At 38.5% G+C, this 13,062-nt stretch overlaps 1 protein-coding gene across 1 annotated transcript; it reads left to right on the top strand.

Moving 5' to 3' along the window:
- Positions 1-3,329: 3,329 nt before the first annotated feature.
- On the top strand, positions 3,330-12,693 carry LOC121350865 (putative short-chain dehydrogenase/reductase family 42E member 2). The gene is made up of 11 exons (XM_041462597.1): positions 3,330-3,560; positions 5,619-5,714; positions 6,488-6,548; positions 8,218-8,336; positions 8,688-8,763; positions 9,156-9,238; positions 9,751-9,888; positions 10,962-11,027; positions 11,821-11,884; positions 12,213-12,286; positions 12,490-12,693. The coding sequence occupies exons 1-11, from the start codon at positions 3,330-3,332 to the stop codon at positions 12,691-12,693; spliced, it is 1,212 nt and encodes a 403-aa protein (XP_041318531.1).
- The last annotated feature ends 369 nt before the right edge of the window (positions 12,694-13,062 follow it).

The following is a 13,062-nucleotide window of genomic DNA, read 5'->3' as shown; positions in this document are numbered from 1 at the left end:
CTGAGGTGCCCCCTTCTTGCCAAGGTGGAAACCAAAGCCAAGTTAAAATGCTTTTTGTTAAATTTCACTGAAGAGTGAGGGATTGATATCCTTTAGACAAGCTGACAAGCGGCTTTGACTTTTGAAGGAGTTCTGGAATAGTTCAGGGATAGAACAGGCACTTTATTTCTTGCATTAAATGGTAAAAGCTGTCATGGCTGTGGACAGCTCAAAACAGACAGTTTGGTGTTCTTGGGGATTTTCCTGTGAACTGAGCTTGTCACTCACTCAGCAGTCCAAGAAGTGCAGATTAATTTGACAGGTTCAATATTCTGGTTCTAATGCCAATGATAGGAACTTTAGAACATACACATTATGTAAAATACATTTGCCTAGGTGTCAGTTTGAGTTCTTGTCAGCACATGGACATTAAATTACATTTCACTTGCAACTAGTTACCTATGCACTTGAGATATTTCCAACATGCAAACACTGAAAATTGTAGTAATTTATATTTAGATGTGGGAGTGTTTCTTTAGCATCTTAACTACTGTTTTGAGACTTAATTTTAGACACACCCATTTAAAAATGTTGGCTTTGATTTCTCATTGTTTAACTTGCAAAAGCATATGTTTTAAAAGTGCTTTAAAATCTTAGGACAGAGCACATATATAACTATTAATAATTTCATTAATTCATCATTCATTTGAAACACATTATTTAACAGGACATCACCTTTTCCTGTTCTGTTATGTACAAGGTAGTTTATTACCTTCATATTCGTTCTGGAAGCCAGAGAACAACTCATGTGCCTACAATTAAGCCTCTCTGCAAATGCAAAATTGGGTTGGGGATGGAGATATAAAAGTCAGAATGAAAGTGCTGAGTAGCACTGCCAAACAGGATTTTTGTTCCTTCTCTAGCAGCTTATTTACAGAATGATGGTACCAATGGTTTATTTGTGCTGTGTAATGTCTTACACTTTTACCAGGTTTGTGAGAGCTACCATCCTGTTAGGAATGGTCTGATGTGGAGAATTTTTAATTTTTTTTCCTGAAAAGGAACGTAAATTATGTACCAATTAAGCCCTGCCCTTTTTTGACTCCCAGCCAAGCACCAGCTACAAAGGAGGAGGAAGAGCAAAAGGCCTGAGCACACGGGAACTCCTCTGTCTGCCTGAGAGCACCGGATGCCCCTGAGTCACGAATTGTCCAGCACAGAGACAGCTCACCCTCCTACCTGCACAGGAAGGCCTGGGAGAGCTCTGACAGCAGGATTCTACCAAGGGTACTTACTACTTCTTTAGCTGTTTTTAAAAACCTGATGTGTTTGACTGTAACTTTTTGTGGGATGTAATTAGGACATTTCTGATCTTTGAAATGACAGTAGGGGAGCTAAGAGCAACTCACACCACATGTGCTGCATGAGATGTGACTGTGCTCATCATGCAGAATACATTAATAAATTAGAATAGCTCCTATAAATTCAGAGAACAAAGCAAGTTACTGCTTCTGAAAAGAAGCATTTTCAAAAAGAAAATAAAAAATTTGAAAACAATTTTCTAAATCCATGAAGCAGATTAATATACTAATGCTATTAGTGCTTTTCATAAAAGAGATTTCTAGAAAACTTTAAACTTTTTTATGCAACATCCAGCTTACTAAAACCTTAAGGAGGTATTAATGAGAAATATTCAAATATATACCATTTCTCAAATGTCTTTTTATAATATATGTGATAAACTTGACTTTACTTCTCCTTACAGTTTATGAAAAGACGCTTTTTCTCAGAAGGCAAAAGAATTTTATGTTGCTTAAGACTCCTGCACAGCATACTCTAGAGATACAAATTTATGTTTCCTTGCTTGAACAGGACAGCATACTTGTTTTAGTTGTATTATATTAATTCTAATTTAAATTTTGTTTGGAAACATGAATTATTTTTCATTTTTCAAGTGTCAGGATGTTTTTCAACATAAGGAGCTTGTGTTTTACACTGTTATGCCACTCAGTTTACTGAACTGAGTGAGCTGACATTGGTGTTAAAACCATGTAACAGCATAGAGAGTATGGTCCTTTCCTGTGTCTGAAATCTAAAACCCAACATATAAAATAAGAAGAATATCACAAACAAAATTATAAAATACTAAGTAGGCAATGGCTAATGTAGTCCATAATTTTGTGTGCTGTGGATGCATTTTGTGTTGTTTTCTAGAATTTTTTTGTCACCTGGAAGTGACAGAGCTGCCAGCTCCCAGCCCTGCCCTGTTTCTGCCTGGGCTCTGCTGCAGCCCGGTGTAAACGGCTGAGAGCAAACTGTACTTAACTGTGAGGCTCCTCTCATATGAGGAGCTCTCCAACTGTGAGAAAACCAACACAATCTGCAGAGATTGGGTCCATATTCCTGTACTAGACTGCAAGCACCCCATTTGGTTCCCACTTTGTGGTGACATGACTGATTGCAGATTTCTTCTGGATTTTTGGTTGGAGTGTAAGAGCCTAGATCCCAATGTGCAAAGGCCAAGCATGGAATCAGGACAACAGGGGCTCTCTGTGTGGGAAAATTAAATTTTGTGGCCAAGTGATTAATGTTGAATAAACTGATTTGCAATACAGAGTAAGCTGTACAGATGGGTAACTCCCATGCAGTTGTTATCTTAGAATGATATTCTAATCAGTTTTCCCAACTAGATGAACCCACAGGGCAGACAGCTTATCTCTTCTGCCCCTTGTTGGTTTGGCTGTCTATGAATGCCCTACTAAGAACAATATGGTCAAAAGTTAGTGAGGACTGGACAGAAAAAGCAATATATTTAATATATAACCAGAAAAACTTAAAATGGTAATAAATTTTTATCATTGCTAAAGACCCAAATGTGAAATAAAGTTGATTTTAAAACTAGAATGAATTTTTTCTTATATTGCTTATCTACTGTCTTGGTTTGTTTTCCTGACTAGTAGGATAACATCAATTTGGCATTAATATGTCAGAAGTTAATGAGTTTTCAAGGATAAAATGTTTGATTAAACCAAGTGTTAAAAAAATATCATCACAGCTGTTAAGGTCAGGTAATCATAGTGGCTCTAAAATCCTGTAATTTCTCTTCATTTCTATATTATATGAAATTTAGGGATATGAGGAAAATGCTAATCTTGGAATATAAAAGTATTCAGACTTATTAAACATTATACATAGAAAACCCATCACCAAAATTATGAATTTATACATTTTAAACATACTAAGACAATAAAACTACTATGGGAGCATTGTAATGTGAAAGTAATTGAAATTACCCAGACCTCAAAGCATTATGCAGGAATTTTCAAGAGATTGTCTCTGTTGCAGTCGTGATGCCAGAGGAATCCACGGAAGAGCTCCAGAGCAGCCCACCCTGCGAGAGCCAAGTGACAGAGGCTGCTGGGCTGCTGGCTCCCAGGAGCAGCAGGACAATGGTGACAGGAGGTGGAGGCTACCTGGGGTACCATCTGGGATGTGCCCTTGTTAGCTCGGGAATTGCTGTTGTGCTGTTTGATCTTCGGAAACCTAAATGGGAAATTCCACACGGAGCAGATTTTTTCAAGGTATGTTGGAGTTCCATGTCTGATGCTCATTACCAAGGCTTCCTCTTAAGGACCTTTGATTAAAACATTTATGGAAAAGCCTTTCAGGACAAGAAGGAGCTGTGGTGAAAGGTCCTTGCATGCATAAGTCCCTGATTAAGGGATGGCAAACAGGGTCCCAGGGTCTCCAGTGTCACCAGTGATGCTCTGCTGGGAGGTGCCATTCAGTGCCCAGGGGAAACTGAACAATGAAGGGACAAAGATTCCTGCTCAGGGGAATTTTTCAAGTAAAAAGGTGAGAGCCAAGACAGGACAATAACAGGAATCACAATGCCAAACTACTGCCATGCAGAGAATGATTGAGGAAACTGGGATTTCTGGGATTTCCAGGCTGGGAAAGAGGTGACTCAGGACTGGGAGGGCTCTACAGGCTGTGAGTGGCATTGTCCACTGTCCTTCCAGTACAAGAAGGAAGGGCCATCAGGAATGAGGAGTCAGTTCAGTACAAACACAAGGATGTGGCTTTTTGTGCAGTGGGTAAAAGACATGGACCAAGCCTCAAGAAAAATTTACCTCCATTGGAAACTGCTGAATAGATAAATTAAATTAGGTTCAAGAAATCTTCTGAATGAAAATGCTTCAAGACTAGAAGAGCATTCTGGGGAAAGCTCCACATTTGCTTGTTCATGCTCTTCCTGCAGCACCCATGTATGAGCACTGATCTTTTTGATTTTCAACAATTCAAGGAAGTACTGTGTCTAAAAAAAGGAGGAACACAAGAAGTCTCCAGCATTTGACAGCTCACTGCCATGTGTGGAGGACACATTCCTGAGTTCCTCTCACAGCTGCTCCAGGTGCTCAGGTTTGGGCTCTGGGGGCACTTTCTGGGTGCTCCTGTCATGTCACACAAATTCTGGCTAAACCCAGGGTATTGCTCAGCTGGTCTCTTCTGAGCATTTACTGTAAGAGCGTTTGCCACCCCTGCTGGAACTGGGAAGTTGATGGCAGGACCTTGGTCCTGCGGGCTGACATTGTGATGCCTGGTTTTCTCCTTTGGGGCAGGTGGAAGGGCGGCAGAGGGGATAAGTGATTCTGGGGAGAGCAGAATACCAGGCTAAGTAGAACTTGTCTGACCCAGGATGTTTTTAAATTCAGTTTCATAAACAACTTTTACAGAATATGGAAGAGGGATAAAGTATTATTGAAGAACCACTCAAACACCATAAGTTTGATTTGTTAATGCTATAAGTCTACATAATTTGATTTAAGTTTGTGGACTGATGGCAATTTACATCTTCTAAAGGGGACTCGAGATTCTCACAAATGATCTTCTAGAACAGAGTTTTTTAATAAATCAATTTAGAAAGAATAAATATTACAAAGTGTAAGAGAGTTACCTGGAAATTGAACTATGGAGTCCTAGTAAATGAATAAGTGACTTCAGAGGGTTGAGCCTTGAGCAGTGATTTGAAGAAGGCTAATATTGTTTATACTGGTTATCTCCTGTAGCATTGCAGTGAGGGTGGGAGGTGTAAGTCAGCTGTATTTGTGAAATACTTTGGCAACCTTAGGAGAAAAAATTTGAGAGTTAAAGACTGGTTAGATTAGCTCAATATTATTCTATCAATTATTCTATGTTATTCTATCCATTTCATTGCAGGAAATAATATAATATCTAATATTTTGAAATATTTGGTGATTCCAAGGCAGACAGCTGAACCCTTCCTGCTGTGATTTATTGTCCCTGGGGCTGGATTCTGCAGCCCTCGAGCACTTGCTGCTCCCATTCAAGTCAAACAAGTTTTGCCAGCCTGGAGGCTGCAGGACTAAGTGTGAAAATACGCATTATAATTAAAGCCAACAAGAGTCATCTTTCTTTGTTTTGCAACAAAATACTGGCAAAATTCTTAGTCATTGCTTTTTCTGCCTGTTCATAATATTTTATTTAATTGTTGTTAAATACTGTGAAAGACAGACCAGAATACCTTTAGATTTTCCATACTAGCCATAGTTAATACAGTTCTATAGAGAATGTAGGAGCTCTACCTGTCAAAAATCCATTCTTTTCTCGTTTTACAGGGTGATGTGAGGGATTATGAAGCAGTGTTCAAAGCATGTGAAGGGGTTGACTGTGTTTTCCATGTAGCTGCATGTGGAATGTCAGGATTGGAACAAGCAAGTACCGTTTTCCTAAAGTTTTCTTTGGCTATTTTTGAGAAGGAAAAATCTGTCTGCTTGTAACAATGAATGTAATTTTATAATATTTACGTCAGAAGTTGTTATAAAGGCCAAGTCATCCATACAGGAAATAAGGGAGGTATTCTTTAAATAATAAAGTCAAAGTGTGAAAGAAATGTACTACAAAATATTCTAGAAAAATGAGATCATAGTTTAAAGATCTTGGATAGGAAGGTGTAGCCTTTTTCTCTGATCTGAAGAAGAATGACAGCATTGATCTAAAACTAATACTGATGCATTTTCTTCTTGTGAACTCAGTCATGAGGAAACAGACCACAATCAATATGTTATGCTGAATTACAATGATAGTCACAGAAGGTGTTATCAAAAAATCATGAACCTACTAATTTATTTCTAGGAACAGGACAGATTGCCACTGGAACAAGAACTTGTGAAAGCTTTCAGGGAGCATAACCCCTGCCTGTAATTCTTGTTTCTGTATCATGGATTGTCTGGAGTGTGACAAAATATTGAAGTATCATTATTTCCTTTTAGATGCACTTTATCTTTCATTTTTCAACTTTCTTTGCTCATATACTGAACAAGACAATAAAAATGAGAACTGTCAGAAATCACTGTATGTCAAACAGACAGAACTGTAACATGTATCACAAAAAGACCTCGGCTATTCTAGATCTGGCAGTTGTAACCATCATATTGTAAATGTGACTTGTTTGATTAATTCAATCTTGTGCAAATTCTATTTCTAGCTTCAAAAGAAAGATCAGATTGAATCCATAAATGTTGGAGGCACAAAAATAATAATTGATGGTAGGTACCTAGATTTTCTTTCTCTGCATCAGAGCCAAATAATGAATTAAAAAACTTTCTAACGTTTTGTTTCCTGTGGAGATCAGGCAGTAAAATGAGGCTCTTACATCAGAATATGATGTAAACCTGAGTATGCAGGTCCCATTAAAGCTGGTAGATTTGCCACTGGTTTGAACTGGGGATAGATTTTCAACCTGGACTTCATTCCTTGGCAGTCCAACTAAAGCTCTCCTCCATGTGCCTTTACTCTGTGTAATGGAGAAGTGTTATCCTCTTTCCTCATAGAAATAACATGAGAGCTGTTGTACTGTTTGTTGTGTCATAAACATTTGGTAACAGGCACCACACGTGTAAGTATATTTAGCTATTATTTTATCACATTAATACAGAAAACTTTCCATCCTTTCTGCTTACTCTGATCCCTTTTTATTATATACAGATTCTTAATTACTGTCTCTGGAAGACGCCAGTAGATCTCTTTCAGTATATTAAATTCCAGAAAGAACGTTTCCCGAGTGTACTGTAAATACCAAAGCTACCTTCTCTTTGTTTTTCCCTCAAAAAACAAGTGAGAAAAAAAAAAAAGGCAGTAAAATGGCAAACCAAAAAAATCTCTAAACTAGTTAGAAGGAAGAGTTGCCACATATTGCGTTCTTCCTTCCCCAACCTCCAAACCCACAGAAACATGTCATGTCAAATTTCCATAGGCTCCCAGCAAACCAAGACACTGGGAGGAGCATGAACCTGCTCATCTACATTTTAATCATACACCTTATTACTGTATTTTTTCCCAAATATTTACAACAATAAACATTTCTTATTTTCAAAATAAGCCAATGAACCAGCAGGACAGACTGCTCTGTAAATTCTAAAAATTCCTGAATTTGCATTTTAATTCTCTTCAACTTTAGAAATATTGTTAAATGAGAAGGAAATTTACATTATTCAAGTTTGCAATGACAGATATGCAGCAGAATTTAGCTAGATGTCTTAGCTACACAGGACTGGAATCCATAATTAAGTCTTTGTTTTGCAAATAACATTAATTTCCTTTGTATTTAAAGCACGGTTGATTATACACTAGCAGAGCATGTTTTCCTGTTAACACATCATTTGTCACTGTGAACAGACTGAGACAAAGGCAGTTGTGTGGCATGTGGGCAGAGCTGGCCCCTGCTCCTGTGTGTTCCATCAAAGTGGGGTGCAAGAGGCAGCTCATGGAACCCAGGGTAACCTCCTCAGTGGCCTTGGAGTGGCTGCTCCCCACAGCACTGCCCCAAGGGCTGGACCACAACCAATGTTCTTACTCATCTCCTTTGTATTCAGTTTGTAAAATGAGCATATTTTAAGAAAGGTTTTTCAAGGAGGAATTTTCCCCCCACTGAGATAATTCCTCTACCCAGTAACTGCAATCCAGTGATGTGATAGTTACAGGTACCTCATCATGAAACATTTGGTGACTACAACGTGTAATATTCACATATTCGATGAAAAATTCCAGCTGAATGGAAGATAGTATTATATTAAATGATAAGGTAACATTAAAATTAAAGTATTACCTTTTCTTCTATAATTGTAATGTTTGTTTTCAAAAATAAAATCTGCCAGTTCAGCTATTTCTCCCTCTTTATTTTTGTTTTAAAATAATTTATTTTGTGTATCACTGTAGTCTGCAAACAAAGAAATATCCCTAGACTGATATATACCAGTACAGTGAATGTGGTGTTTGGAGGGAATCCTATTGAAGAAGGAGATGAAGAAACTGTACCATATTTTCCACTGGAAAAGGTACTTTGTCCATGGGATGGTGTGGCATTTACTGTGCTCCAAAGGGTACATTGTGTAAAGGCTGTTGTGAGAGCAGCAGCTGTTTTACTGTGGATGTTCTCAGTACATTCAGCATAAAAAGTGAGCTAAGTAAATACAAATGGACTTAAATTCACTCTGAAGCTAAACTTGAGCCATTGAAGTCTAAGTCTTTTTTTGTCATAAACAAACTATATATTTATTAAATCTTACTATTTCTAGTTTTGTTTTGCCCAGCTGATATCTGTGAGCTGGCTAGATTGAAATGTTGTCAGTCATACAATAAGGTTGCCTTTACAGATTCAATAATTATCTTATTCTGCTTCCTTGTAGCAATTTAATCATTATTCCAGAACCAAGGCAATTGCAGACCAAATGGTTCTTGCTGCTAATGGAACTTTACTCAAAGGTACATATAAAGCATTTGGGGCTTTTCTATCATTAGGAGTGCTAATGGGCATTCCTTTCTCTGGTTGCTCATTCATCAATAGTATACTTTAACTGAAATAAGGATTTATTTGTTTCTATTCCGTTCTTCAGTGGATAATTAGCTGTTCTGATAATACCAATTTGTAAGCACTGTCCAATGGGTTCTTCTTGTAATCCCAAGAAGGTTTTCAGGTCTGTCACGACTACTGAATTCAATCTCACACAGAAATAAAATCAAGTTCCCAGGAAGCCGAACCACTCAGAATGGTCAAAATGAGCCTTAATTTTGACAGTGTAAAATTCAGCCAATATGTGTCAGCCCTTTGCTGCTGTCACAGCTGTCTGACAGTCACCTGTTGCTCTCTCTCCAAGGAGGGGACAAGCTCCACACGTGTGTGCTTCGCCCGCCGGGCATCTACGGACCAGAAGAGCAGCGGCACCTGCCTCGAGTAGCCGTATGTGTTTTGTAGTCAGCTCTGGAGGACACCACAAGTAGTTGTAAGGGCATAACACAAGTGGTAGTACCTTGATTGCAGTTCTTAACCATTCCTGCAGGAATGTGGTGAAAGCCTGGGGACAGGGGATGTGGTGCTGGGTAACAAATAGCAGGAAAGCAGCACTGTGGGCCAGGACCAAGCTGGGCTTCTCAGTGAAAAGTGGAAGGCTGAAATGCCATGGTAAAAGAACTAGGTTTGCAACCCTATCATTTAATGGAAATTGTCTTTTAAATATGCACTTTACTTTCTGCCGAAAAATATAATGTCACTATATTTTGCCACTGCCTATCAGTGCAACCATCTTTCATTTCCAAAACCACCCACTAGTTGGGGTTTTTCTTGTGACAGGTTTCTTGTGCTGTAATTGCACACAAATACAGCAAATTCCAAGTATTTGGGTTGAGCCAAAATCATATTAACATGCATAATAAAGGAATAATGTAGTTATCTCGTGTTTTCTGTTTCTACAGATAAATATCCAGCGGAGACTTTTTAACTTCAAGTTTGGGAATCACAAAGTCCAGATGAACTGGGTTCACATAGGAAATCTAGTGCAAGCTCATTTACTGGCTGCTGAGGCTCTCACCTCTGAGAAGGGCTATGTAGCTGTAAGTAAACAATATAATCACCACTAGCTTGAGTTCTCAAACAGGCTTAATTTTTGATGTTTTGAGATCAAAGAGTGTCCAAAAAGTCATATGCTAAATTCTCTAAAATGGTGTGTAGCTCCAGAGGCACACAGACAGTGCAAATGCAAATACATTTCGCTCATATTTTGAGGATGTTTTTGTTTGGTTTGAAAATACACAATTTCCTGGGTTACTGGAGGAAACTGTATTTTTAACTAGCTTAATATATCATTAATTCACCATTACACAAATCTATATATCCTGTTATTCTCTTAAAAACTGGTTCTGACCTAGATGCATAAAATTTAGAGCAACCATTCTGAGGCATTCCAGTTGAATTTTCAGCGCTGAAAATTCCAAAAAGAGATTGGACAATTTTAATGGACAATTTTTAAATGTTTTTCTTTTTGTTTTGTTGTTCACAATTGCAACACCAACCTGAGGACTGTGAAGCATTACAGAACTGACAATGTTGCAGCAGCTGCTTCATTCACAGTTCCTGAAGGTCCCAGATTCATTTAGATTGGTAGGAACATACAGACAACAGGTACTGACACAGGGGAACACCTCTCCATGTGTTCTCAATTAGTTCAGCACCTGGAAGCCACGCAGCTGTTTTAGATTGATGCCATTCCCAGAGTCCCAGGTTTGCTTGGGTGCTCAGGTGTTCCTGGCACTCAGAGCTGGGCAAACTCCTCATCCAGAGCACAGTTGGAACTCGACCTCAGAGCTGTGTTTGTTAAATGCCATCAGTGCTGCCCCTTCTGCTGGACTCACAAAGGTCATTCTGTGCCCAGCACATCATGAAGAACATAATGCTCCAACAGCTGGGCTACTACATGGGGAAACTGAGCTCTGATCTACACTGCACCATGGTTAATCATCATGAGCCCTGCCACCACTGTGGGGTTACCACAGTGAAGGCAGTTTCCTCTGTGTACATTCACCTTGTGCATGCTCACAAAATCATGACAGGTAGGTAGATATGAGAGAGACAGAAAATGCCATCCTGTGCACAGTTTTGTCACTGTTTTTCTCTGCTTCTTTACCAGAGTGGCCAGGCTTATTACATCCATGATGGTGAAAATGTCATCTTCTCTGAGTGGATTGTGCCTTTGGTAGGTAGTGCACAGCCCTGCAGCTCCTAGCACCGTGTGGGCACAAGTCCTCTCACTGACTGGCAAACGAGACAAACTAAATGAAGTTCAGTACACAGAAATTACTGAATTACTTAACATTAAACTCAGTCTGTTTTCCCTGCATATCCCAAAGTTCCACTGGTGTTAAGAGAAGTTTTGGATACATGTAACTGTGGAGTTTGGCCTTATTGCTTTGAGAGGATTTAGGTGGGAGGTCCAGAACCTGCTGCAGGACAGAGCACTTCATGAAGCAAACCCACAAGCTCTGCCACTGGCATCTGGCAGGACTCTCACAGCCACTGCTTATCCCTTTGTCCTGGCATCAGCTGCAGCGCAGAGGGGAAGCCCAGTGAAAATCTTATCTTAGAAGCTAAAAAGAGACAGCACTGTATTTTCAGAAATATCGGGCTGGGATTCTAGGAGCATGCCAAAGTTTTGATCCTGCAATGCCAGCACAGGAAATGACTGCAGCAGAAAATTGGGCCTGTATTGAACTGTAGTTCAGTATTCCAGTCTGGGTCACTTCCCCCTTGGAAAAGGCTTTTGCTCCCCTTTACTGTCCAATTGCAGATGAAGGGTGGAAGGTGGGCACCAAAGAATGAGTGGTGGGCTTCAATTACATTTCTTACTACCTGTATTGACAGGAAGATGAGCTGGAAAAAAAAGTTTAGATACAAGTTTTATCAAATTTTTTTTTTAAATTTCATGCTTCATTTACATTTTCAACATTGTATAAGTTTTCTGTTATTCTTTCTTTTTATACCCTTTTTAGTTTGAAAAATTAGGCTACAGGAAACCTTGGATACATATTCCTGTTCTCCTGGCTCATATAGCAGGTAAAAAAAAATAAAATACATTCTTAATTATTGTGGGTTGTTTGATTTTTTTTTTTTATTCCTATGAAGATACATAGTGGCTTTATAAAATGCAGGGGCCAAAATTGCAAGAATTATTTAAATTAACATTATTTTAATTGAGAATAATCACTTGTGCCATGTGGTATTAATTACAGCAGATAAAGTTGAAAGGCTATTCATAAACTCATCATGTACTTTATAAATTAAACAGTGTCTTCTGCCAGTAGGAATTATAGGATGTATAATCTCAGCATTGTCTCAATTTATTGTTAACCAGATGTCTCATTAAGTAATTTCTGTTTCACAGCCACAGTGATGGAATATTTGCACCTGATACTAAAGCCAGTTTTTAGCTTTACACCTTTCTTGACAAGGAATGAGGTAAATATATAAAAAAAAGATAATGTTTATATATTTCTGACTCACATTCTCATTAAGGACATGATACGCCCTTTGGATTGTCTGCATTGCAGCTCTGTTTTGTGTTCTGTTTCCACTGTAATATCATTGTTGATATATTTTCATCCAAGTTTCAGAAAATTGGATATTAAAGTCACTGCCATAACTGTCCTTTTGGCTTTCAGGTGTGGAATGTCACTGTAACCCACACTTTCCGAATAGACAAGGCACGAAATCAACTCGGTTACAAACCGAAGAAATTCTCATTTGCAGATTCTGTGGATCATTACCTAAAAACAAGACCTACCTGCCAAGAAGATCACACATTCCTTAAAATGGTGTTTGTTTTTGGCATTTTGTTAAGTTTGATCATTCTTTCTTTCTTCTAAAACCAAATAACAACTCACCTGTTCCAGAAAGCTTCATTTTGTTTCTGAGTATTAATTATCTGGTCATAGTACATTCCTCAGCCACTCTGGACTTTGTTATTCATATTACTATGATGACACCTCTCTGACCTCATTAAGAAAGAAAAACACCCAAACAAAAAACAACTAGAAAAGTGAAAACATAGGATGTATCAGGAAATGTTCTCAAAGAGCAACACAGTGTTATAGCAAAGGAGGTCACCACAAATGGGTGCAGGAATAGTTGAATGGCTCTTCATTAAGTGATGTTTCATGCTGGGAAGAATTTTCTAAAAATGATAATTCAGGAAGGTGAGGAGGTGGAAGAAGAGGAACTGTCACACGACAACA

This window comes from Pyrgilauda ruficollis, unplaced genomic scaffold, assembly GCF_017590135.1.
Source record: "Pyrgilauda ruficollis isolate IOZ18807 unplaced genomic scaffold, ASM1759013v1 scaffold16, whole genome shotgun sequence".
NCBI classification, from domain to species: domain Eukaryota; kingdom Metazoa; phylum Chordata; class Aves; order Passeriformes; family Passeridae; genus Pyrgilauda; species Pyrgilauda ruficollis.
The sequence above is the reverse complement of the archived record's forward strand: the minus strand, read 5'-3'. Positions and strand labels throughout refer to the sequence as shown.